Source organism: Paroedura picta, chromosome 13, assembly GCF_049243985.1.
Source record: "Paroedura picta isolate Pp20150507F chromosome 13, Ppicta_v3.0, whole genome shotgun sequence".
In the NCBI taxonomy this organism is placed as follows: Eukaryota; Metazoa; Chordata; class Lepidosauria; order Squamata; family Gekkonidae; genus Paroedura; species Paroedura picta.
Window position 1 is genome coordinate 8,347,957 of NC_135381.1, and position 27,528 is coordinate 8,375,484.

Genomic DNA, 27,528 nt, shown 5'->3' on the forward strand with positions numbered 1-27,528 from the left:
AGGGTGTGCAATGAATGCAGAGATAACATTCTCTACGGTCGCAGCCGCCTTGTTATCTGCAGAGGCCTTGTGGCAGATAAAGACCCACGTGATGTGTGTATAGGTCTGTTCAGACCGCTCGTCCTTGGCTGCAGCGGCAAAGTAACGATTCTCCATGTTGTTCTCCTTGCCGCTGCAAATTCAGAGGCGTTCGCGGTGGCAACAGGTTATCCCCTTCATCGGTCTTCACCTTTCCCTAGATTTCTGGTTTCTTTAGGGTTGTGAGTGTCCTGCATAGTGCAGGGGTTGGACTAGATGACCCAGGAGGTCCCTTCCAATTATGATTCTAGTGAATCATGTCTTCTCATAGTGCTTCCAAACTTGCATAGCCTCAGTGTAGAGATTTTAGCTTCTGCAGAGAGTTTGTCATTATGGCTGCCAAACTCTGGCTTGCTCTATTTCGAAACAGAGTTTGGGATTTTTGGTTTGGACTGCAATAAAGGCAGCTATAACTGCAATAAAACGAAGCTATACATTCTGGTTCAGACAAATGTCATTGTTCCCATGAACTCAAGGGTTTCGCAATTGTGTCACAGGAGGTGTTCAGGACTTCGAACTTTTCCATAGCGCAATGAATTGTGGCTGATTTATCTTTGAACTTTGACACCTCGAAGTAGAATTGTGCGTCTCTCTGCAAGGAAACCTACATGTTGCTTGCTACAGGGTGTAAGTGTCTCTGTGTGTTTGTTTCTAATCCTAGTCCCCAAACTTCAAAGGCCAAAACAGACTTCAGAACCCTGAATATTCTGCCACACAGATGGGGGGCATCAAGTATCCTATGTGGTCGTACCACCTGATAAAGGTTTAATAAATTTTAAAAATATATATTAAAAATAATTAATTCCCACCCATTGGGGAAACCCTTCCAGAGCCACCATGAAACCCGGGTTGAGACAGCCTGGCCTACACAGTCAAAAGTTTTTAAAAGACCACTCCATGAGAATGCTATCTAATACGACCGCAATTTACTGCTTCCTTCGCCTAAAGGATTTCTATTTCAGGTCTTGAGAAAGAACCATAGCGTGAAGAACACCGAACTAGCCGGATTAGTGCCATGACCCTGCGTGTAGCAGCTTCAGACTCTCGAGCAAAGACCGTCTGTTTAGATCTGTCACTTTCTTTTTTGGTGATTTTTTTTCTCTCCTTGTAGGGAAGTATGAATACGATCTCCTAGTCATCGGAGGAGGGTCTGGCGGCCTTGCTTGCGCAAAAGAAGGTTTGTATTGCATTCATTTATTTGTGTTGGTTTATTTATAATTTGATTTCTAGACTGCCGCTCCCAGTGAACTGGCTCGCGACGGCTCACAGCATGAATATGAGAACATATTTATTTATATATTTTTCTTAGATTTTTATACCGCCCTCCCATATGGCTCAGAGCGGTTTACATGGGAACATTGTGGGATCCATAGAACGTTATACATTAATAACACTCACAACAATATATCAGTAACAATTCCAGCAGTAAATAAAAGTTTAACAGGTTACCATAATCAATTAACCAACCAGAAAACCTTTGGGACAAAGTTTGAGTCTGGGGGCACCTTTAAGATTGACAAAACTTCATTGGCCTTAAAGGTACCCCTGGTTTCAAACATTGCTCTGCTGCTTCGGAACCACACTTTATGCAACAAGAGCCAGTGTGGCATAGTGGTTAGAGCAGGGGTAGTCAAACTGCGGCCCTCCAGATGTCCATAGACTACAATTCTGGCAGGGGCTCATGGGAATTGTAGTCCATGGACATCTGGAGGGCCGCAGTTTGTCTACCCCTGGGTTAGAGCATTGGCCTAGGATTGGGCCTTGCCAGGTTCAGTTCTCTTCTCGTCCATGAAACTCACCCACTCGGTCAGCTGAAAAGATATTTGAAACTTCCCTAACTCTGTTTTGTGGTCTGTGTTTTTTTTTCTTTTTAAAGCTGCTCAGTTTGGAAACAAGGTGGCTGTCTTAGATTACGTGGATCCTTCTCCAAAAGGTACGGAGACCTTTGGGTCCCTCCGAAAGGTACCCAAACGCAAATCGTTAATGTCAATCATCTTTGTATCCAAGAGCATCAGCCACCAAAGCATGAGGGCATAGAGGCCTTTCCTTGGCGTTGCCTCCTAGCTGGGATTCAGAGGTTTAGTGCCTCTGGATGTGGAGGTTCCCCTCACTTGCCATGGCTAGTGACTGCTGATAGATTTACCCTCCATACCAACATAAGAAGAGCCCTACTGGATCAGACCGATGCCCATCTAGTCTAGCATTCCATGGCCAATCAGTTCATCTGGAGAGCCAACAATGAATGAATGAATGAATGAATGAATGAATGAATGAATGAATGAATGAATGAATGAATTTCTGTTTTGTTTGTTTCTTTATAGGCACCAAGTGGGGACTTGGCGGGACTTGTGTGAACGTGGGCTGCATTCCTAAAAAGCTTATGCACCACGCAGCCCTTCTGGGGAATGCCCTCCAAGATGCACCCCACTATGGCTGGACCATACCACAGCCTGCGACCCACGACTGGTAAAATGAAACGTATCCAAAATGCTTTGTTTGATTTGCATCAGCTAAGACCCTCGATCAGTTCTAGAATAACAAGCTCTGGACACATTCGATCTGGTTTCCCCAGTACTCTCTAGTAACCTTCCTCCAACTCTGAACGAGGTCACACCATCCCACTAACTCCGAAAGAATCGTTATCCTGGCTGGAAACAGAAATCTTACACACTCCAAACGGCCCAGGACATTTAAGCCGATTTTGCCCTATTGAAGTTTGTAAAAACTGTGTCTTGTCTTTAGCTGTGGCCCTCCAGATCTACAGGGCTTTGTACCTGGAAACTGCTTTTTATTTGGGACTGAAAACAGAACGCCTGATAACAGAACACCTCACGGCCCAAAGGCCGTGGGTTTCCCATGGCTGATGTTTGCTCCCAATCCCGAAAGAATAGCGTCAGATTTGTGCATTAGAATTTCCAGCTCCTTTTCTCGCTATCGTATAAAAGCGTCGAGAACCGTTATGCAGAACGTGCCTTGATTTATGGCCTTAATTTGCACCGCTTCACTAAGTAATAGCTTGTTGAGTTTATAAATAAAATAAATGGAACAGACCCAACACACTGGTTACTGCAGTACGCAGTAAACTAAGCTCTTCAGCCGCAGTGCCGTCTTATATTATCCAGAGCAGAGAGATTTTGGCTGGTGCTTGGACTGGAAGGAGGTAGATCCTCTGCAGAATGAAAGGAGGGCTGCAGTAGAGCCTTTGTTGTGTTGAAAAAGGGAGAGGTCGCTGTTATTACAAAGGTGCAAAAGCCGGGTCGAGAGCTAATGCATAAAACAGTGTTAAGGTTTTGTTAGCTTCCATCCTCATGTCTCATTGTCTAGCACAGGCCTTCTCGACCAAGGCTTCATAAACCCAGGGGTTTCTTGATGGCCCCGGAAGGGTTTCCCGAATGGGTGGGAGTTAATTAATTTTTAATATATATTTTAAAATGTGTTAAACGTTTATCGGGTGATCTGACCATATACGGTCATGTCGACCCACCCACCCCTCCCAAAATGGCCATTGGTTGTCCTGGAGAAGGTGGGAAGGGGAGGGGCCCTGGGTGGGCGTGTCCACAGCTCTGCTTCCGGACTATATTCTGCACGATTACACTGTATCTGGGATTTCTCGAAGCCTGAAGACGGTTTCAGGAGTTTCTCAAGAGTTAAGAGGCTGAGACAGGCTAGTCTAGCATGTGCAAAAAGATGCCCCTCGGTGAACTTGATCCTTCAAGTCCTTCTTTTCCACCTAGGTCTACAATGGCAGAAGCTGTTCAAAACCATGTGAAATCCTTGAATTGGGGACACAGAAGGCAACTGCAGGATAAGTAAATATCTCCTCTCTTGTGCCATCCAATGGCTTTTATTTTGTGAAAATCACTGTGCCCTGGGGGTACCTGTAAGATCACCAGGGTGACTGTAGCGTGAACTTTATTGTTATTATTATTATTAATTACATTTGTATGACCGCCGCTCTCGGAGAATCGGATCAGGTACAAATCAATACATTAAAACCATTAAAATTCCCCATTAAAACCCCCTTTAAAACTCACTTTAAAAGATGGTGCTATAATAATTAACAACTGTTTCCACGCAGGCTCACTGGATGGGCAAAAAAAAAGGCAGGAAGATGGATCATTGGGCATAGGATGGATTGATCTGGGAATCCGGACCAGTCTAATACTGGATTCTGCCAGTGAGGGGGAGCTCCCCACCTCCTTAGGCAACCTATTCCACTGCTGAACTAGACTCACAGAATCCTAGAGTGGGAAGGGGTCCTGTAGGTCATCTAGTCCAACCCCCTGCTCAGTGCAGGATCAGCTTAAAAGTATCCATGAGAAGGATCTGTCCAGCCGCTACTTGAAGATGGCCAGGGAGGAAGAGCTCCCCACCTCCTTAGGCAGCCCATTCCACTACTGAACTCCTGACTGTGAAAATTACTTTCCTGATATGTACCCTCTTACATGTAGTTCCTGATATGTACCCTCTTACTCTCCTCCACTGCCTGCAGCAACCACTCCCTGCCCTCCTCCAAGGGACAACCTTTCAAATACCTAAAGAGGGCCATCACGTCCCCTCTCAGTGCTCTCTCGTTTTATTTCTTGCCAACAGAAAAGTGAAGTACTTCAACCTGAAAGGAAGCTTTGTGGATGCTCACACCATTCGCGGGTTGTCCAAAGCAGGCCAAGAGGTACGCTGCATGGTGGGCTTTAAATTTTTTAAAATGGACTTCTGATATCGGGAACACTTACACCAAAATGAGCAATAGAGATGAGGTGGCCTAGAAAGCCCACTTAGCACCCACTCAGAGGCGCCCTCTGCGCTGTTTTCTATACCACGAGGCTTGTAATGGCTGTTTTTAGCATTCTTGCAAGAGCAATGAAATATTGCTGCTTCTTCATGTCTTTTTGTGGGTGGGGGTCAGGATGAAGATTTAGGGGCTTTTTGCACGCCTTCAAAATAGCACAATGGTTGCTAATTGAAAACGCTACTGATTTGCCATAATGCATGACGTCGTTGACAATCTGCAACACTCCTGAAACCAATCCGCAAAAAGCGCTTCGTTGTAGCGCTTTCAGGGAAATCCCAAAAAGTGGATTCACCCTCTGGAAAGCGCTACACTCTTGCAACCAATCTGCAACACTAGCGATAAAGACATGTGCGTTAACATTGTTGCGGTTTCTACAAAGTCCCTCCCCCTGGCTCTCTTCTCTGAGCTTCCGGCGAAGCGATCGCCATTTTTTTTTTCTCCGAGCGAGCGGGAATAAACGCACCAGCGAGCCTCTTTCAGTTTAGAGGCTTCCCCGGCTTCAGTCCCTCCCCTTCAGTCACTAAGCACAAACCACAGAAAAGCCCGTTTGCTGAAGTATTTTCCCTTTATTTTTTACACATTCATTCAGCCGAAAATCGGGCCCGTGAGAGGGGGGGGGATTTTTTTTTTTTAACTCGGAGGGAGCGTGGCAACGATCAAACGATCAAACGACAGCTCAAACACACTAGGCAGCTGGATGGGTCTCTCCGTTGCAACGAATCTACACAGATTCGTTACAATGGGTCTGTTTTTTAAAAAAAAAAACCTTCCTTAAAGGGAAAGGGGCTGTTTGGGAGCATGCTAACGGCTGCCCATTGGCTGCTTGACGGCCAGGGGCGGGATGAGCTCGGCAATAGCGCTTCCTTTCTAGCGATTTCTGCCAAGACCGGAAGCCTGTGGGAAACGCTACAAAACGCAACTGATTCCACTACAAAGGCAGGTATGCATAACGACGAATTCCACTATTTTAAATGGCGATTTTTCATTCAGTGACCAATTTGCAACAAAGATCCCGGTGCGTAAAGGGCCTTAGAATCATAGGATCATAGAGTTGGAAGGGATTTCCAAGGTCATCTAGTCTAGCGAACCCCAAACTGTGGGCCACGGACCACATGTGGTCCTTCGACTAATTGGAAGTGGGCCACGAAGGCCGTCTTGAGTGATCCCCGGTGATAAAAAGGCTGGGGACCACTGATCTAGTCCACCCCACCTGCCGAATGCAGGAAATAATTACAAGAGCCATAAAAAATGTATCAGCTGAGATCCAAAGCTAGACTTGGTTGGCTGTCCCTTCTTGATTGACATCTGTTAATTTAAAGGAAAGGCATTTCGCTTTTGTAGTGTTTCACAGACGGCACTGTATCTAACTTCGCATTGGAGATGCCAGCATGTGCTGACAGATACCTCATGGTTTTGGATGTGTTGTTCCCTATTATTTTGAACCAAAACCTTTTGAGAGTCAAAGAGATGAATGAACTCTTAATATTAACAGCCATGGGATTGTTTAATTGGGTTGTTCAGAAGATGCTGCTGGAACTGGTTTGGAATGAGTTGGACATCTTTTCACGGGAATATTGCAGATCCTTGAAAGAAGACTGAAAGCAACTTTAATACCAAAGGAATCCAAAATAATTAGGAGGACAGGTTTGCTATAACGTTAGGCAGAGAACTAAGAGCCAGATGTGTGTGCAGAGTGATCTTTTGAAAGATTAGGCACTGTTTGCTCTGTTTTAGAATAAATCCAGGTTGGTTTCTTCAGTGTGTTTCTGCTGCAATTTCTAGTAGTTCATTCTTTTTCTGCAAGCGTAGATTGAGAACACGGCTTTTGGAGAGAATCAGGCACAGAGGGAAATCTGTCCAACCCTTTCCTTTGTCCCTAACATCTTTGTGGCTTTATTTCTAGACATTGCTCACAGCAGAAAACATAGTCCTGGCCACGGGTGGGAGGCCGAAATATCCTGCAAATGTAAGTTACACAGATTCAAGTCTGTTCAAAATCAATTTGGGAAATCAGCTTCAAGCCCCAGGGGTTTCTCTAGGGCAGGGGTAGTCAACCTGTGGTCCTCCAGATATCATTGGACTCCAATTCCCATGAGCCCCCTGCCAGCGTTTGCTGGCAGGGGGCTCATGGGAATTGGAGTCCATGGACATCTGGAGGACCACAGGTTGACTACCCCTGCTCTAGGGTAACAAAAGCTGAGAAAGTCTGGATTAGGCGAAAGGCATTTCCCAGTATCCACACAATGTAAATTTACTAACTGTCCTTATTTTTCATCGTAAAGAGTTCCGTGTGAGTTAGAAATACACACGTGTCATGTTCGGTCTTGCAGGGAACTGGGAGCCGGACAGATAACTTCATGCGTGAACCAAATGATGACTTTGTGCATGATGCGCTTTAACATGCAAGATTCTTTGGCAATATGCTGATAACAGTTGCAGGGTTCCTTTTGCAGATTCCTGGGGCGCTGGAGCATGGGATTACAAGTGACGATCTCTTCTGGCTGAAAAAATCTCCTGGGAAAACGTAAGCTGCTTCCGCGGGGACTTTAAAATGCAGTTTTATTCCCCCCCCCCCCCACGGCCCGTTTCTCCTCTTTTCTTGTGTTTTGTCTCCCTTTTTGATATATTTTCTCCTCAAAAGGTTTTTTAATTTTGTTGTCATTACAACTGGGGAAGGGAGCATGCGGGGTAAACGTTTCGAGAAATTCCTTCCTACCCACCCCTAACCCTGCCCCTTAAGGACTTCCAGTCTCCCTCAGGGATCTCCTTTCTCCCATCTCCCAAACTGATCTGTATGTTGTGAGCATTATGTGGCTTGTTGCAAAATGGAAGGTTTGGGAGGGAATTGAGATAGGCTGGAGTGGGAGGAGAGAGCGTGTTGTCATGTGACATCAAAACGTGTCCTTGCATGGCATTACATGTGAAAACGTACGATTCTGTATATCCTCCCGGTGCCGCACGAGAATTAGCTGCACTTTTTCTAAAATAATGCTGTTCCACAATTGTTCTTATCACCCCTGTGCCACAAGAGGGCAGCAAATACTCAGAATAGCAAATAGGCTTCTATTTCTTGTATAATCAGTGACTCTTCATCCATCAAATCCATTTGGATGTTGACGTTACTACTTGGCAGCCCTACAGATGTGCTGAAGTTCTGATGAAAACGATCTGCTTCTCGAGTCGATAATATGCCCAGCAGCTGATCTGAACCTGACAACATCTGGAAAATGGCCCACGTTGAATTTGGGCAGTCAAAACTGCCCAGGCACAGGGAAAGCGCCTGATAAAATCATAATACAATAGAAATATGTTTGGTCTGAGATCTCTGGTTTATTCCCCGTCATTGTTTCCCGGCACACTGACTCAGCCGACCTTCATTTTTGTTCTCTCGCTAGCCGCTCTCTAGAAGTTTCTCTGGTGTTAATGTGATTGTCTCCTTTCACAAGGGCATTATGGGATGCTAGGATTGTTTCCCTTGCTCTGTTGCGTTTGCAGTTTCACAACCTTGTGACATACTAGGAAGAAATGTCCCTCCTTTAAAAGAACAACCCAGTGGTATGTCGGTGTAAAAATCAATCTGGTGCACATCACTGAAGGCCACAAATTGTGGCCAGCAGAGTTTGTTGATGAGTCCGTGTCAGTTTGAGGAGCAAACTTCCAAATTCAAGAAGATTAGAAGTCTTCCAAACCAGAGATGTCCAGCTGCTTATGACTGGTATTCTCTCACTATGAGGCCAATGTATCCTTTCCATAAAGCTTGATCTTTCCATAGATTGCCAGGATCCACAATAAAGCCCCAAACAAACAAAATAGAAGGCATGTTTTTTTATACCCCGCTTTTCACTACCTGAAGGAGTCTCAAAGCGGCTTCCAGTCGCCATCCCTTCCTCTCCCCACAACAGACATCCTGGGAGGTAGGTGGGGCTAAGAGAGCTCTGACAGAACTGCTCTGAGAGGTCCATCTGCCTGCGTGCTCGCTATCACAAGCAAAATAATGTTCTTTTCTGTCTCAAATTAAAATTCGAGACCCAGCGAGAACTATTGGGTCCCAACACTCACCCATATACTGAAGGCAAAGATGACTGTCCAAATGCACATTTTGAGTTTTGGGACTTTGATGGCATTACTACAGCCAAAATATCCTTTTAGAAGGAGAAGAGTGTTGCTATTAGAGACAAAATCTTATCTACCCATAGCCCCACTGGGTGTTCTGGGTGTATAAGAAATATTTCGGCCCTGGGCGCCATTACTCCACATTGTGCTAATGATGGACATTTCATTTTAAAAAAGGTTTTAAAAATGCTTTTCAAAGATCAAGTTACCAGAGCATTAGCTCCCCCCCCCCCCCCATCTTCTACTTATCCAGCCTTTTTCAACTTTTTACCGTCAAGAAACCCCTAAAATATCCCTCAGGCTTCACCCCCTCCGGGCCCATCCGCCATTTTGGGGGGGGGGTTTGACATGACCATATATGGTCACATCACCCGATAAATCACCCGAGAGCCAGTTTGGTGTAGTGGTTAGGAGCACGGACTTCTAATCTGGCATGCCAGGTTCGATTCTGCGCTCCCCCACATGCAACCAGCTGGGTGACCTTGGGCTCGCCACGGCACTGATAAAATTGTTCTGACCAAGCAGTGATATCAGCGCTCTCTCAGCCTCACCCACCTCACAGGGTGTCTGTTGTGGGGAAAGGAATGGGAAGGCGACTGTAAGCCGCTTTGAGCCTCCTTCGGGTAGGGAAAAGCGGCATATAAGAACCAACTCTTCTTCTTCTTCTTCTTCTAAATGTTTAACACATTTTAAAAAATATCAAAAATGGATTAATTCCGGAAACCCTTCCAGGGCCATCTAGAAACCCCAGGGTTTCCCAAAACTCTGGCTGAGAAAACCTGTACTGATCTAAGGCCATGAAAAGCAATTCACAAAGCAGCAGAAGAGCCAAAGTAGGGAACTGGCCAACATTTCGGCAGTGTTGACTCCTGACAACGTCGGATCTGTTCCCTTTTGTGCTTCAATCGATAAACAGGCGTGGTGGTCTTTGGGTGCAGTTTAAAAGGGAAATTAAATCCGCAGTTATTTGCAGTATATCAGTCACCTCATGAATTTCGAGAGCATGATTTATGTGAGGAAATGGCACGTTGTTTTTTTGCTTTGTGCCCCCCCCCACCGTCCCTCCGAAACCAAAACACTATCCCTGTGAGATATTTCTGCGAAAATATGGCTTTTGTCCAGTCGTTGCTAATGCAAGTTGTAACAGTGTAATGTGGGAGCCTTGTGTTTATATGTTGCATTCCTAAGCTTTAGTCAAAATAAGCCTTGAGGGCCTACAGTAGCATTTCTGCATTTTATCAGCCTGTGTCCCTGCCGACAGAGGGGGGGGGAGTCGGTGGGCACATTTGAGCTACATTTGTTTCTGTCAAGTGGATTTCCCTTATAAATGTTCCGACGATTCAATTTAATGCCTTCGTGTTTTTGAAATTCATTCCCCTCTGGCATTTACTGCTCGGTGAGCTTTCTGCCTCTGTTTTTTTTTACCCCCAGCACAAAAGCCAGGAGGGCTAGCCGGTTTAGGAGGGTGTGTTTGGGAAAATTAGATGTTTTTTCACAGGTGTTGTGATCCAGAGCGCTTTGAAACAACAACACACGTTGCAAAAGCGACAAAATAATGATGACCCGATAGAAGGCAATTACTGGCAGGGGCATGCTGTTTGTGGAGAAAAGACAGCAGAAAGTATAAGAAGTTCCGAAACTTGTAGGCCAGCCGTTCTCAGCTTTCTCCATTGAGAAACCCCTGAAACATTCTTCAGGCTTTGAGAAACCCCGGAAGTGGCACAAATGTGCAGAATATGGTTGGGAAGCAGAGCTGTGGACACGCCCACCCCTGGAGCCACTCCCCTTCCCGCCCCTTCCAGGCCCATCATTGGTCGTTGCAGGGGAGGGTCAACATGACCGTATCACCTGATAAATGTTTGACAAAGACCAGGCTTTCTCAACCAGGGTTTCATGAAACTCTGGGGGTTTTCGATCCCCCTGAAAGGGTTTCCTGAACAGGTGGGAGTGAATTTTTAATATATTTTTTAAATTTGTAAAACTTTTATCAGATGATATAACCATATATGGCCATGTCAACCTTGCCCACCCCTCCCCAAATGGCCAATGATGGGTCTGGGGGGGGGGGATGGAGAGGAGAAGGGGCCCCAGCTGGGCATGTGCACAGAGATGCTTCCCAACCTTATTCTGCACTATTGCGCCACTTCTGGGGTTTCTCAAAGCCTCAAGAATGTTTCAGGGGGTTCTCTACGATTAAAAAAAAGTTGAGAAAGTCTGTGATAGACTAAAATGTTTGCCCTTTGGAACAACCTCTCTGGTAGCCTCCAGAAGATCACAATTAGATTTTAATTTTGCTTGTGGCGTGGTAATTTTGCTTGGGGCCCCTATCCGCGGAGGAACGCCGGTATAGAAATATTCCAATAAGTAAACGGCGTGGCTTGTGGAACAGCGGGGAAAGTGTAGTATTCTGTTTGTCTGCTCTGCTCGGAGCATCTTTTCATCCTCATTGTAGCCAAATCTCAGTCTGATCCCTCTGAGCCCTCCTATTCTCAGAGCTGAATAACGCTTTCGCGCAGCCGGACAGTGGCGGGCCTCCCCTGTCTTCGCGAGACTCCTAAGCGCCGCTTCAGACAATAACTCCAGGCGCATTCCTGTCACCCCACCCCTCGCAGCAGCAGGGCAGAGTGCTGATGACTTCTGACTGAGCACCCGCAGCATTATTCGGAAGGGCTGGCTTTTTCTGATGGAATTATATTATTAGTACCTCTAGGGATTAGCGCTGACATCGGCATTATCTGCTCGAGCTTTGCATTATCCTTTTGAAAGGACCAATGTGTTCCTTTCGACTGGGCCACCCACATCTTAGTTTGCCCTGCTGAGGAGTTGTCATCTTATAATGTACAATATTTGTGCATTCCTTCTCTCTCTGTCTCTCTCTGTCTCTGTCTCTCTCTCTCTCTGAGTTAAAATGAGGGGAGACAACTCAGAAATTATCTGCCTCCAAGAATTTCTCAGGGCTTCTTTTCCCCTCCGCATTAGCTGTTGTCTGGGTAACTATTTATTTATTTATTATTTGGGTTTATATACCGCCGTTCCCAACTGGGCTCGCGGCGATTTACACAATAAAAGAATAAAAATGCAATAAGTTCCATAAATACCCGAATTTTGCTAAAACGTTGCTAAAAAATTATGAAGGCTAAAGATGGCGGCAAACTATTAACTTATCCCCTCGACCGGCCAGGGCCACAATCCTGCTATCCAAGTATTCTAGAATCTGAAAGTCAGTGGTATCTGTAATCATGGCAAAGTTGTAGAAAATAATTTGTTTTAATTGTGAAAAGTATGTGCAGTCTCATTCCTGTACTCTTTTTTTGTGTGTCCCCCCCCTCCTCTCTCTATGAACAGGTTGCTTGTTGGAGCCAGCTGTATCCTTTGTCAACGCTGCAATGATTTATTATATTCTCAACCTATTTATTTTTCTGGGAACACTCAATAATCTGAGAAATCAAAAAGAGAACAAGTGTGTTTGCATGTATGTGTGTGTGCACGCAGCTGTGCATACGTACTGAACCAAGGAAAACAGTGCAAAGGCAACAAATGCATTATCCGTGGAATTTGTTCAGCAGTTACATAGGCTCATTCCATCTCCTTCTAGCAAGAATGTATAGAGGGCATGTCTCTCCAAAATGTACTGGCTACAATGAGAATGTCAGGAATTGGGAATTTTCTATTAAATAACCTTCCACTTTGTTCAATAAAAATAGAGTCCAATAGCACCTTTAAGACCAACAAAGATGTATTCAAGGTGTGAGCTTTTGAGCGCAGGCACTCTTTCTCAGACTACTGAACAACCATCATAACTGTGTAGATATAAAGAAAAAGCTGATTATGGTGTCACAACATCCAAATTAAGCCATATGATAATTCTCTGCTAAAACAGCCAATCAGCCCCCTTGAGTTCAGTTGTGGTTCACATAAATATTGGAGAAATATGACTGTCTACGTTAGTAATTAATGGCTGACACTTTCCCAGTTGTGGCTGGCCCCATCCGTCTCCACCCAAGTGTGGAAACACCCCCGCAAGTGACAAGCTGTGCTGGCAACTATCTTGTCCTGAGGCCAGAGAGTTAAATTCAAAATTACATTACATATTACTAACATCACATTACAGTCACGTTGTCCCAAATAAAATAAATGAAAAAGAAGAGGGGATTGTAAGGAATGTGGATATAAGAGTTGAACAAGGTTAGCATGCATAGTGAGATTAAAAAATCCTATGTCCTTGTTGAGTCCAGGGTATACCATTGTTTCGAGTGTTTTGATAACTTGCATTTCTGCAATCTTCCTTTCTAGTCTGTTCTTGAAGTTCCTTTGCAATAAAGCAGCTACTTTGAGGTCCCTTATTGAATGTCCTAGAAGGTTGAAGTGCGCCCCTACAGGGGAACCTCCTTCCCCGTAATCCTAACACTAGCCACGGCCAACCTTGCTTAGCTTCCGAGGTCTGATGAGATCAGGCTAGCCTGAGTCATCCAGACCAGGACCAACTTCTCCTTCTTCTCATCCTTTATCCTACTTCTGCTGACCACAAGAGCTGTTCTTAGTACTGAAGATTCATCCCCTGGCTACCAGGAAGCCTGCTCAGTCAGGTGGAGGAGACAGTTTCTCCTCCTCCTCCAGTCCTGTTGCTCTTCTCTGTGCATGACCCATCCCTGACTGATGTTTGTTTTTATATATACACACATCACACGGTCCTGTCCCAACCACCCACTGCCCAGCATCACATGGTAGAGCTCTTCAGTATTTTATTGAAAAGAAGCACCGTGGAGTGGTTCTTTTTTTTTTTTTCATTTATCTCAACATTTATATACTGGCCCCCCTGGGGCGGTTTACATAGTCTAGAGATGCAATAAAACAATCATCCACATAGATAAAACCAGATTGAGAATGATATAAAGCCACAATTTAACGCTGTTGCATCAGTTCCTAATTACTGAGCTCAAGTTATAACCAGCGAGTTGTTAACACATTGGGAGGGGCCGGGAGGAAAGAAAGGCAGAGGGGGCAGGAGGGAGGTCAGGCATTTAGGATGCTTAGGGCTGATCCTGCGTTGAGCAGGGGGTTGGACTAGATGGCCTGTATGGCCCCTTCCAACTCTTCTATGATTCTATGATTCTATGATTTGCTGTTATCAAGCTACTTATTTATTTACTGTATTTCTTCCCCGCTGCTATCGGGAGGAAGTCTCATGGAAGTTTACATGAATAAAAGAAAAGCCCCACATCAAAAGTTAAAAACATTTCTACCCCCCCCAGTGAAAAAATAAAATACAACCCCAATCTCTTCCCCTATTTTCAGCAACCCCCCCTCCAATGCTTCAGGGGAAGGTCCAGGGGTGCCATCCATGGATGTTTACAATAGATCTTTAACCTGGAGGGGCCCCTCAGATCTTCCGCACCCGGGCCTCAATTAGAGTCCTGGTGGAAGAGCTCCGTCTTACATGCTCTGCAGAACCTCAGTAACTCCTGCAGGGCCCTCAGCTCTTCTGAGAGCTCATTCCACTAGGTTGAGGCCAAGACCAAAAAGGCCCTGTCCCTAATCGAACCAGGCAAACCACCCAAAGGCACCACCAACAAATTAGTTCCCAGGATCTTGAATCTAGCTGTTAGTCTTCTTGCGAGTGGATGGAAATGACCAAATCTGGAAAAGGGACCATGTCTCATCTGCTCATCTGCAGTGGTAGCCCAAATTTGTGCTGTCTTCATCTTGTTAATACAGTGGCTATTCAGCCACATCAGAGAAAACGGTGATTCCTGGAAGTGCCCATGAAAACTGTTTGGAGAACTGCTGATCTGTGTCTTCCTGCAGCACCATTGACTGTTTCTAATTGAAATGAAACCAAGATGAGCTACATTCCTTTGACTGCTGGTTTACCAGATGTTTCCCTTGAGTGCGCTGGCTTTCTCACAGGCCTCAGATTGGATACGACGGTCATGATGAGGAGCATCCCTCTTCGAGGATTCGACCAGGTAATTGTGGCTGTTGATTGGTTAGCTTTTTATGAAACTTGGCCGAAGTCCTGCTCCATGCTCACAGTCATTTAGGAATGTGTTCCTAAACAGAACTGTAGAGACTTACCGAAGACTGCCTTAAGAACAAGTCAGACCAATGTTTTCATTTGCCCAAGGTCATCCATCTTTGCTTTGTGCCACATCCCAGTACATCAACACAGTCAAAATTCAGAATCTACCATTGATAAAATTGAGACTCTCCTGGCCCCGATCTGGTGGAATGAGCTCCCAGGAGAGTTAAGCACCCCATCAGAGTTTTTGCAGTTCCACAGGACCTGTAAAATGGAACTCTTCCACCAAGCATTTGGTTAAGGCCAGGTGGTGGAACATCGATTGGGTCCCTCCTCCCTACCCCACCTTTGGTGAGTGATGGCACAGTCAGCCCTGCTCAGGGCAAGAAAGGATATAGAGGTTGGGGTGGTGTGATATGCTGTTTTTAATTCTGTTCTGTATTTTATATGTGATTTGAAGCTTCTTGAGCTGGCTGGTCCAGGATTGGCAGTGAGTGAATGAATGAATGGATGAATGGATGAATGAATGAATGAATGAATGAATGAATGAATGAATGAATGAATGAATGAATGAATGAATGAATGAATGAAGAGTATAATATGTCAGCCAGAAAACAGTTCTAACACCCAGCACTTAAGTTTTTCTGTCTGGGCGTACTTGTGATCCCTCCTTTTATGCATCCCTCCTTTTATGCACCCTTTTACATATGACACTTTGACTCGTTTTCCATAACGGTAGTGGCACTCTTTTCAATAAACCTGTCAGCGGGACGGTTTGCAATTTGACAGCTGCATGGTATTAGTTCAGACCATCAGAGGTATTTTCTATGAAGCCATCACTTCCTTTTGTAAAGGAGCTTTTCAGGATAGCTTAATGAGTCAGCCACATTGGCGAGGCGTGGGACGGGTGCCGTGGAGAGGAGAAGACAAGCATTTCTGTTAGCCTAGCAGCCCTGCCCTTTTTTGTTGGCATGTCTTTGTACATTGGACAGGCATCAGGAAGCAGGCTATCCAATCGCAAGGCTGCTCTGTGGTCAGGGGGCGGAATCTGTTTGCATAGCGAGATAGTTGTCTATTGTATACTTGGAAAGGGCCCCTTTTCTTGAAGGGAAGGGCAGAGAAAGGGGCTGTGTCTTGAAAGACCACAGGGGGCGGGAGGGGAAATGCATCCGTGTGTGCACTGGGTTGCATTGCATGTCCCATGGGTCCTTTGCCATGGAGGCTGGGCTTGTGAGATTGTGGTAGGGAACAGAGGATGTCAAGATGGCCACAACCATAGACTACTTTAGAAGGGGGTTAGTCACATGCATGGGAGATAAGGTCCATCTGTGGCTGCTACCCATAATAGATGACTAAAAGAAACCTCCAGAATATTTAAACACCTGAATCCCAGTCCCAGGAGGCAATATGAGAGGAAGGCCCTGGCCTCTGTGCCCTTCTGTTGTTCCTCCAGAAGAACTGATTGGCCATTGTGAGAAAGAATGATGGATTAGAGCAGCCTTTCTCCCCTTTTTTACCATTGAGAAGCCCCTGCAACATTCTTCAGGCTTCGAATAACCCCAGAAGTGGCACAACAGTGCAGAATAGGGTTGGGAAGCATACCTGTGTACCCGCCCACCTGGGGCCCCTCCTCTTCCCACCAGGCCCATATGGTCATGTCACTTGATAAATGTTTAACAAATTTTAAAACATCATCATCATCATCATCATTATTAATGAGATTTGTTTCCCACCACTCCTCGCAAGCCGGCTCGTGGCGGGTTACACAATAAAAACCCCACAGACCCCAATTAAAACCCCATTAAAATTAACATTGTAAAAGTGATATTCAAAATTAATTAACTCCCACCCATCCAGAAAACCCTTCAAGAAACCCCTGGCTTTCACAAAACCCTGGTTTAACAAGCCTGTATTAGATGGGCTACAGTTGTGATCCAGCAGGCTTTGCTTTCAGAATTAAGGCTGGGGGGAATTGTCTGTCTTTGGGGGGCTTGCTGCACAGTTTGCTGCGCTCTGTTCTGAATCGCCCACCGCAAATGACGTCTCAGCTAAATGTACAAGGCCACATTCTTACTCCCTCCCCTCTTCTCTTTTTAGCAAATGGCTGCTTTGGTGACAGATCACATGGAAGCCCACGGCACAAGGTTTTTAAAGAAGTGCACCCCTACTAAGGTGGTGAAGACGGGAAACGGCCGAGTGAGAGTCTCGTGGAAGGATGGCGACTCTGGCAAAGAAGGAACAGACGAATTTGATACCCTGATATGGGCAGTAGGTAAATCTTTTAAAAAATTTTCCCTTGTCTGCGAAGGGAACAAGATGCACGCCTCGTTCCTGGGAACGAAGATGCCCCTTTCAGGAGCCTGTCTTGTTCTCATACACTTCTACGAGATAACTGCGGAATCTTTCCTCCACAGGTAAGAGTTTAATTAGCTGTGGAGCGAAGCCAGAAAAACGACTGCAATTTTCCGAGATTTAACATGCTGTTTTTCATCTGGAAAAGGCATGCTTTGCTTGCTTTTCGTGTGCTTTAACCGCTTACAAGTACTTCAGCCAACCTAGCACAGCTCGAAATTAAGACTGCCCTCCGGAATCCGGCTTGAATTTTCTTAGACAAACATAAAACACTTCCGGAAGGTTTTCATGACCAAGTTTGCGTGGTTTTCTCATCGAGAACCTAGTTGACCTGATAAGGTGTAAGCGAGGAAGGAAGATTGCCTAATTTGACACTTCATCACTCTTCTGAACCGCAATCTTGGTCGCCTTTTGTCTGTCAGCAGAGCAGCAAAACAGTGTGACTCACAGGCAGGTTTTCTGCAGGCTTGGGGGACCTACTGGGTGTGCAGAAAAACATTCTTTTAAACACTTACCTACAAACCACCCAAACGCATGCTCATTATTCTTTAGCAGAGTGGCTAGTCAACTTTTCCAGACCCAGCAATAGGAGAGCCATTTAATTGCAGCCATGTGACAGGAAGTGACCAAGGCACGTGACAGGAAAAGGAGAAACCTAGCCATTGTTTTAAAAAGAGTCCTCTTCCTCACGGAGTGACCTTGCTTGAGTATCCTTCTGTTCCTCTCAGGCCATTGTGGAAAAGAATAGTATAGCAGTGGGATTGACTGCCTAAGGAAGTGGTGATCCTGCATTGAGTAGGGGGTGGGACTAGATGGCCTGTCTGGCCCCTTCCAACTCTATGATTTTATGATTCTATAAGCAGTGGCTGGACAGAGACTTCTCCTGGATGATTTTGGCTCATCCTGCATTGAGCAGGGGGTGGGACTAGATGCCCTTCCAACCATAATGATATGATTTGATGATTCTGAGTGCCATGGTAGAAGCCTCGCTGGACCTTGCCATGTCAGAATGCATAAGGGAGTGTGGGAAAATGTATATTTCAATGCTCCCTCGTGTCATACTCAAATGCCACAGAATGACCTGCTAGAGGAAGGGGAAAATACCAGCCAGGTAAAATACCCAAACAAGATTGAAAGGTATCTTCCAATCAGTCTGTCAAAGAGCGTCTTTTGACAGCTGTGATGAATATCAAACGTTTAGAAATTGTTTGGTAGGCGAGATTTCATCATTCAAATCTCCGCATTTCCCAGGCACCTTATCTGATTTGCCTCAAACTTCTGGAGCAATGCCAAGCTCTTCCCCTGATAGCGAAGCAATATGTTTATTCATTCCAGGTGCACTTGGCTTCTATTTTTTGCTGTGCTTGGGAGCCAGAGAAGACAAAAAGATCAGGACAAAGGTTAACTTACCCCAGTAGATCCGGAGAGCTACTGGATCTTCTAGAAGACTGTCCAAGACTGTTTACACACTGGGAACTTCACTGGCCCAGTTCCCATGTAGGAGCACAAATCAGGGGCAAACTAGGCACACTGGGCCAAATGCTCCCCCAGGTGGGTGCAGGAAGAGGTGGGACAACCTGCCACGACTAAAACTCCAGCCTGCAGCCCGGCATGAAACCTCCAGTGCGTAAACGGTCCAAGTGATGCTGGGCTTATGGAGAAACATTTCCCAGGGGATACATCTTTGGACAAATTTGGATCCAGATTTCTGGCACCCTATTAGCTGGGTGTGAACTGGCTTTAGTTTCAAAAGTTTTGTGAGTTCGCCTTCATTTATACGAATGTCCTTCTTCGTTTCATTCGCTGAGATTTGTTTGAATGAGAAACATTTCTGGCTTTGTTCTCCGTCCAACTTGGATTACATTCTCACAAATTCTAACTCTTGCTCAAGGGATCTTCCTTGCCAATTTTCAGGGGGGCGTGGCGTGTTGATACAGAAAGAAAACAGCTAAAGGCAAAACTCAGGGAAATGAATGGCACTTGTTGTTCCTATGGGGCTTTGTCAGCCTAACAAATGGGTCTGGGGCGGGCGGTTAATGGAAATGAACAATTTAAATTTATTTTATTTATATTATTAGGCTTATATCCTGCCGCTTTCCGAAGACTCAATGCGGCTTACAACATAAAATCCCCATGTAAAACCCATTGTACCCAGGTGCCCTAAGGCCCCCTACAACCACAAAGGTTGGCAGCTGAAAAATTCCCTATCCCCCAAGCAGACCTCCCTAGAGGTGGGGGGTATAGATGTAATACAACTGAGCCTGGGGAGGGGCCATGTTATCCCTAGCATTGGCCTCAACCCAAGACCTGGTGGAAGAGCTCTGTTTTGCAGGCCCTGTGGAACTGTGACAGCTGCGTCCAACCCTCAGCTCTCCCAGGAGCTCATTCCACCAGGTTGGGGCCGGGACCGAAAAGGCCCTGACTCTGGTTGAGGCCAGGCATGCTTCTTTAGGGCCAGGGACCTCCAGGAGATTCACACCTGCAGAGTGAAGTGTGCCCTGCCCCCTATTAACCTGTGTTGTCTTTCTCCCATTCTCCCCGAGTTCTGTCCCTGTGTCACCAAACTGTCTGTAGAAATGATTTTTGCATGCAGAACTCCACTGCTGGGTGATGGTCTAGGACAGGGGTAGTCAAACTGCGGCCCTCCAGATGTCCATGGACATCTGGAGGGCCGCAGTTTGACTACCCCTGGTCTAGGAACATAGGAAACTACTTTCTACTGAGACAACCATTGCCCCCCTTCCTGGGGCTGACTATTTTGCCTGGCAACAGTTTTCCAGGGTTTCACGCAGAGGGTCTTTTGCTGCTCTGCTCCCAGAGACCTGCGTTCGAAACCCTGCGGCGCTGTTACGGTAGCGAGCTTGAGAGACAAATGGCACGACTCCTTGTAAAACATTTTCCTTGGAGGTTTGACCTTGGGGCCTCCAGAATGCAGTAAAGGGAAGCAGATGCTGCACCAAGGCAAAACAAAGAAGAAGAAACAAAGGTTACTAAAGGAAAAGCGTCTTTAATAATTGAACCAACCGACCGCTGGGACAGCTCGCTCTGTTTACGGGTACGTGCGGGAGCAAAACCCGAAAAGGACCTGAACGCAAATTCCCACCGACAAGGCTGCACACAAAATGCATGGGAGCTGTTCAATTATTAAAGATTCTTTTCCCTTTGCACCATTTGTTTCTTCTTCTCCGTCTGACTTCCGGAATGCAAAAGAGGTCCTCTGCCACGAAGCTGTGTCCCCCTCCCCCTGGCGAGGGTATGTTAATTTAATCTACAGAGATGATACTTCCATATCATGTGCTACAGTGTGAATCTGCAGAAAGACCGCTCTGCAGGGACTGTCAATCCAATTAAGATAGTTGTGGGTGGGTAGCCATGCTGGTCTGCATTTGACGAGCACGAGTCAAGTCCAGTAGTAAAGAGCTTTGCATTTGAACATCCAGGAGTGTTTTAAGGTTTTGCAGGACCCAGAGAATTGCATCCTAACATTAATTCACTCACTCACTCACTCACTCACTCACTCACTCACTCACTCACTTATAATTTAATTTATATCCCGCCTGTCTTGACGGAGTCATCTCAAGGCAGCTTACAACAATAAAAACATACCCCATAAAAAAACCATAAAAACATTTAACAAACAGTTCCCTACAATAAAATTATCAAGACCAAGAATGCACAGATGGCAGCAGAAAGCCACAATCACCCTCTAACCAATCAGCGGTTATAATCTTCCGATGCATCTACTTAGCTCAACTCCTCCAGGAGTGTTTTAAGGAGTGTTTTAAGGATTTGCGGGACCCATAACACAAGCTTCAGTTTCAGGATTCGTGGGTCCCTAGCAGAGCACAATTGTGGCAGGAGCAGCTAAACAGGAGTCAGAGGAGGCCTCCACAGTGGAAATGAGGTGTGACTCCAAGTGTCCCTAGAATCATAGAGTTGGGAGGGGCCATACAGGCCATCTAGTCCAACCCCCTGCTCAACGCAGGATCAGCCCAAAGCATCCTAAAGCAGTCCTTAAAGAGGGGAAAGAGGGGAGGAGAGAAGTTTGGGCCGTGATCTATGGGGGAAGGCACCACATGGGGCCCTGGAAGTGTAGGGCCTATAGCGCATGCTACATGTGCTACAAGATAAACCAGCCCTTTACAACAGTCCTCCTACCTTCTGACCAGGATAAAAGGTTGAGGGATTTTCGTTCTTGTATCTGTTTGGGGGATCTTTGCATTTCAAACGTTTTTATACCACAGAAATCTTGTTTGTGTTCAAGGTGCTACGAGGTTCAAATTTTGAATCCATTTTAGAAAGAAAATAAAATAAGCTTTTCATGGCTGAACACTCAGAACCGAAGTCCTTCCCTTCTCAATGAGAGGGGACTCCTTAATCTTTGTAGAATTAAGGATTAAACCGGTTAGCAGTTAAAAGTGATGAATTGGTTTGGAGCTGGGGTATGATTCATTGTTTTTATGCTGTCCCAGGTGCCTCTGATAACAGACATGGGGAATTTGGTTGTGTTGAGGATTTCCTGTTTGAAGGCATGCCAGTCACAAATATTGTCAGAAAGGGGGCAGCTAGTAGAGCAAGTGAGGGATCCCCTGCAGCCTGCTTAAACTAGTTGTCGCCTGAATCTGCAGAAATAGATCAGGGTTTGGGACAAGGAAAACGTACCGTTCATCTCCTCCTCTACTCTCCTTCTGACACCAGAGGCTTTCTAAAACCTTTATTGGCATAAACAAACACAATCCAAGGAAACAAAATATATTAAACAATATTACGTTCCCACTCTTGCAGACATGAGTTATTTATTTGGAACATGTTTCCAAGGGCATCGGCTACCCTAGCAAGTCTGGAAGCTTTAATTTGATGATGAGGGATTTAGAATTGACTTTGGAATTTAAATCCCTCAAATATGACTGGATTGAGGCTCTTTGGGGGAGAGAAAACTGGGCACTCCAAAATAATTTGTGGTAACCAAGGCTTGCTGTTCCATATGAACTGAGCACGCATGTGATCCTGCGCAAACTCCTGAACATACAACCCTGTCTATAGGGCACTCCCGTTTCTTCATCCATCCAATTATGCACATATGCTGGATGCTGTTCAGGAATGTGACATTGCGTAGCGAGAACTGGAAGCCAGGTTGTCTTAACCACCTAAAAGGAGAGGATTTGCCACTGCAGGCCCCGTTGTAAATATGTCACCAGCAGAAAAGCTGTAATTTCCATCGCCCATTTGCATACGATGAGTCTAATTTGCATGAACAAATTATGAGGTCCAGAGCGAGAAAACGCCGCACCTTTTTTAACAGCTCTATGCAAATGGTTCTGTGCAAATACCGACTTGCCGTCTGCTGCTCTGCCCTGCCAAATTCGAAGCCTTCCTCCAGTCGGGCGGGTCATTTCCGTTGCCCAAAAGCTTCAGACTTCTCGAGGATTGGCCTGGTAAAACACAAGCCGCTGTCCTCAAACCGATTTCTGCAACTGGGTGGCCTAGAAGCTTGCAACATTTGCAAAGTTTCTTGAGATTCTGCTCAAAATCGGCATGCCGTAAAGAAATACTTGGGCTATCCGTTGCCGGAGTCTCTCCCTTCTCCTCGGGGATTGCATGGCATGGTACTGAGAGCCATCTAGAAGGTTCTGAGAATCGACCGTGTCATTCTTTTCGGGCTTACATGGCCAATTGAACCCGCTCATTAGCATGAAAAGCAAATGGGGGAGATGAGCTCCATTTCTCATCCTGCGGGATGAACCCCAGCTGCTTGTTTCCCTCAGCCTTTGTGACTGGCTGAGCAGATTTAATCTTTCCCGAGGGGGAGGTTTTCCTTGAAACTTGCTGGTGGGTTTCATATGGTTGGTTTTAAAAAGAGAGAGAGAGATCCAAGGTGCTGCTTTGTCTCGGAGGCTTAGTCTGTTATTTGGGTTGGTTTCCTGTTAGGTTATCAACAGGGAAGCCATTTGCGAATGATTTACAAAACCCGTCTCCCTCAAGCAGCTTGTGTGAGGTAGGGAGGCTGGTTTGAGCAGCTAGGTCAAAATCACCATGGTGACGGATGCTGCGGTTAAAAGGGCCTGCAAAATGGAGCTCTTTTGCCAGGTCTTTGGTTGAGGCCAGGGCATTGAGGAAGATCACGCCCCCGCCCCCTTCCTAGGGCTGGTGTTAGCACCTGGGTTGTTGCCAGCTAGGCCCCCTCTTCCTCCCCAATAGTGGGTGTATCAGTCTTTTGGGTGTAGAATCAAAGAATCATAAAGTTGGAAGGGGCCATGCAGGCCATCTAGTCCAACCCCCTGCTCTACGCAGGATCAGCCCAAAGCATAGAGTTATAGTAGGGATAGAGTTATTTATCGCCTTGTTTGCTGTATTGTATTGATATGTCCCTTCAGTGGGGTTTTAATGGGTTTTTTAATGAGAACATTGTGACCCTCCATCAACCATTGTATGGGCGTCATATCAATCACGTTTACCTTCACGTTTGAAATGTTTTTGATTAAATGAAGGACGGGATTCCAGAGTTGGAGCTGGGAAACTCAGGGGCGATGGTTCTCTGTGGGCACAGGAAAGCACATGATGTATCTACCTTTGGCCAGTGCCTGGACAGGGGACCTCCTAAGAACCATACACAAGCCTCGGTGAGTTCCATAAGGGAAAGGGGAATAATAATGAAAGCATATTTGAAGTTCTTGTCCCCTTGCTTTTATGCTCGTGCGACTTTGCAAGAAAATCCACTCAGTTATAAAGGTACGCATTTAAGCCTTAATCGTTGTGGGAAATGAAGATGGTCCATTGTACCATAGAGCATCTTGTGCTTTGCATTGTGAAAAAAAATTGGGGGGGGGTCCTCCCCTGAGCTATATTGTACGCAATACTAAGAAAAGGGTAAACTTGATAGGAAGGGATCCTGTTTCCAACTTCTGCAACCACATCCATTTGGATTACTCACCCCCCAAAGAAGTCCATTTTGTTTTGGTTTGCTTTGGAATTTTGTTTTGATAAGTCCCATATGCTGCAGCATAGTCTCAGACTCCTTTGACTATAGCCCTGCTCAGGGTCTTCTACAGAAGAGAAAGAGACCTGGGAATCATCTCTGGGGACTTGGGTCCACATCAAGTTCTTAACCTTTTGAACTAGGCCAAAGACTCTAATGGGTCTGTGTAAGTTCAGGAGTCCCCAAACACGGTCTTTGTGGGGAATTTTGAAGTTGGATTGTGTGGGGTTCTTCTTCTGATGCTTTGTGTGTTTTCCTCATGGTTAGCTTCACCTCAAGAAAAAATTATGTGCTGTTTGTGCCTGCTAATTGCCAGTTGACTATTTGATTAAATATACGAAGGACTTGTCTCCATCTCATCGTATGGCACTAATTGGTGTGTTTTGTACTAATACGTTGGGTTGAGTTCAGAGTGCCATAGGTGGCCTTCTGCTTGTATTTGGTGGTCTTTCCCCTTCCACAGGAAGCCCCCTGCATTCGCAGGCCCCCACCCCATCCCAGTCCTTACCACAAGGATTGGGGCAGGCCCTATAGATTGCCCCCCCCTAGGAATTGCAGTGGGCCCGCCATATTTCTTGATCTATGTATTGTAATTTTTATGTCCCTTTTTAATTTTAATTGGGTTTTATTGGGGATTTTAATTGCGGGCGATTGTAACCCACCATGAGCCTGTCTCAGGAGTGGCAGGAAATAAAAAGCAAAATAATAATAATAATACATAATAATGATGATGAGTTAGATGAATACATGCCCTGAGCTAACCAGGAAGGGTGAGCTATAACAATAAGGTAGATATCATCATCATTTTGACTGGGGTTTGTGACGGTCCTGGAAGAGTTTTCTGAATGGGTAGGAGTTAATTAATTTTTTTTTTAAATAGTTAAACATTTATCAAGTGCTATGACCATATATATAAATGGACTCCGGGGAATGGTAGAGGACAGGAAGGCCTGGAGGATCATTGTCCATGGGGTCGCGATGGGTCGGACACAACTTCGCACATAACAACAACAACATGACCATATACAGTCCCGTTGACCTGCCTCCCCTCCCAGATGGCCAATGATTGGCCTGGAGGGAGTAGTAAGAGGAGGGGCCCCGGGTGGGCGTGTCCACAGCTGTGCTTCTCACGCATTTTCTGTACGATTGCACCCCTTCTGGGGTTTCTCGAAGCCTGAAGAATGTTTCAGGGGTTGCTCACGGGTAAAAAAGTCGAGAAAGGCTGCATTAATCCCTCGTGAGTAGCACAGTATTTCAAACTACACGGTCAGCATAAATCATTTAAGCAAGCAAGCAGCCAGCTAGCATACCTTTCCAACGTTGGGGCCCACATGTGCCTGTACATGGGCCCCAAGGGCAAAGGGCATGTTGCTTCCACTTCTGGAGTGTATTTCCCACACGCGTCCCGTCTTCCGGATGCTGTATTGGTAGAACTTCTTTCTGTAGTTCCAGCCATCGCCACCGTGTGCATCAGCTGAGTTGTAACTAGGGTTGTGTGCGGCGGCGTCCGAATCGGCCGTTCCAGGCGTCCGAATCGGCCGTTCCAGGCGTCCGAATCGGCCATTCCAGGCTGATTCAGATGCCGCCGCACACAACCCTAGTCGTAATACTAGCGCAAGGTTACAACTCTAGGTTGGATCCCACGGATCCATTCTGGTCTTACGACAGAAGGAGATTTCTTGCGCTGGGGGAAAGCGCTCCTGTTAGCGGAGGATCCAGACTCCTGTGCTCTGTTACGTTATCCCGCTTTACGTTATCCTGTTCTTTAAAACCTCCATTAAAGCGAATGGTAAGGGCACGTTTTGGGCTTTCTAAACCTAGCCTCTAGGCAGGCTAGGGAGCCGCCTGCCCCCCCCCCCCATTGCTTTTGATCTTAATGGAGGGCATTGAGCGGATGCTTTAGCTGAGAAATCAGAACTGGTCTGGCTTCCCGCCAATAAAAACCCAACCTAAGTTTTAATATTTTCTTACTGCTTTCCGAATCGCCCTCGGAGCACACGTGGGAGAACGGATGAGGTTTCACGCTTACCGGCTCGGGGGTCTTTCCCTCACTTCGTTCATTCTTGATGCCAAGCCATGCCTACAGATGTTGAGCGAGATTGGAGCGGAAAGGTTAAGTGTTATCCTGCCGGGTTTGATCATTCCAGCTGTTGTTTTTGTTTGAGCTTTTAAAGCTAATCTGCCGGGTGGGTTCGTCGGGAGGAGGGGAGAGATCCGTGGCCCTTTCTTTTCTTCCCATTCGGTTCCAAGTGCCTGCCGTTGCGTGCTAAGCGTTACTTCTGGCGTTGCCCGGACAGGAAAAACGAGGAAACGAGGAAACCCCATGAGCTGCCCTTTTGCCAACGTTCCAGACGTTATTTTTCAAGGCACAAAGAAATACAACAGGAGGAAGTTGTTTCACATCCGAGCCACGATAAAGGTCTGGGAGGTTTATTATTTTTGGTGCCTGATAGCATCGGGGCCGCGGAGCAGAGGGCAAAGAAAGGAACAGCCGATCGGCATCCCTCGGGACGGCCAAAGGGAAGACAGACAGATAACCTGGTGTGGACAGCTTCAGTCGCTGCTCCCAAAGGAAGTGTCAGTTTCACAAGCCGAAATTAATCCGCAGGAGTTCCTTGCCCAGGAATTCAGATGTGACCTTGTTGGGGAAGGGGGGGGGCGGTATAAACTGGCTTTATGGCAGATGTATTTTTGTCTTTAGAAAGCGAGCTGTATGTTTATGTATAATCAGGTCTCCGCTGAGATGCCAGGTTTTCCTTTTGTTTAATAATTTCCCACATTAACATCAAAGGCCGGGGAGTATTTCTCAGTTTTTTTAAAGAACACAAGCACATTTCCCCTTGTGTTTCGCTCGGTCACAGCTCGAAGGTTCCCATTGAATGGAAAACGGGAGCTTCTGTGCTCCACTCCGGCATGCTCGCTGATCTCTTTCCCTACGTAGACTTTGCAAAAATGGAAGCAGAGTTGTCAAGTAAGACAAAACTTTCTCGTTGAGGTTTCCGCATTGAATTTCCCTGCCCAGGGAAATTTCCATGTTGTTTCTTGACAGTCGGGGGCAAGGCCTGACATGGCTCCTGGCAATCTGAACTCTTACCAGATTAACATTTTAATGGGTAGTGGGTGGAAGGGCTCCCATGAGACCACCTTTTGTAAGATGCTAGGCTCTATCTCAAGAGCCAGGTGTATTTTTGGTGTAGT

The 27,528-nt window shown here is 46.0% G+C and overlaps 1 protein-coding gene across 5 annotated transcripts in view; it reads left to right on the forward strand.

The window, feature by feature from the left end:
• TXNRD2 (thioredoxin reductase 2) overlaps positions 1 to 27,528 on the forward strand; it is a 43,827-nt gene that overhangs the window by 2,213 nt on the left and 14,086 nt on the right. For 2 of the 5 annotated variants that reach the window (XM_077308997.1, XM_077308999.1), the window contains exons 2-11: positions 1,190 to 1,255; positions 1,955 to 2,011; positions 2,400 to 2,544; positions 3,813 to 3,887; positions 4,672 to 4,750; positions 6,774 to 6,836; positions 7,324 to 7,394; positions 12,329 to 12,348; positions 14,858 to 14,949; positions 17,100 to 17,274. In XM_077308997.1, the coding sequence (XP_077165112.1) occupies positions 1,190 to 1,255; positions 1,955 to 2,011; positions 2,400 to 2,544; positions 3,813 to 3,887; positions 4,672 to 4,750; positions 6,774 to 6,836; positions 7,324 to 7,394; positions 12,329 to 12,348; positions 14,858 to 14,949; positions 17,100 to 17,274 (843 nt within the window). Of the gene's footprint in view, positions 1 to 650; positions 706 to 1,189; positions 1,256 to 1,954; positions 2,012 to 2,399; positions 2,545 to 3,812; positions 3,888 to 4,671; positions 4,751 to 6,773; positions 6,837 to 7,323; positions 7,395 to 12,328; positions 12,349 to 14,857; positions 14,950 to 17,099; positions 17,275 to 17,416; positions 20,000 to 23,842; positions 23,975 to 27,528 lie in introns of those variants that run through there. The other 3 variants (XM_077309000.1, XM_077309002.1, XM_077308998.1) reach the window with 3 other exon arrangements.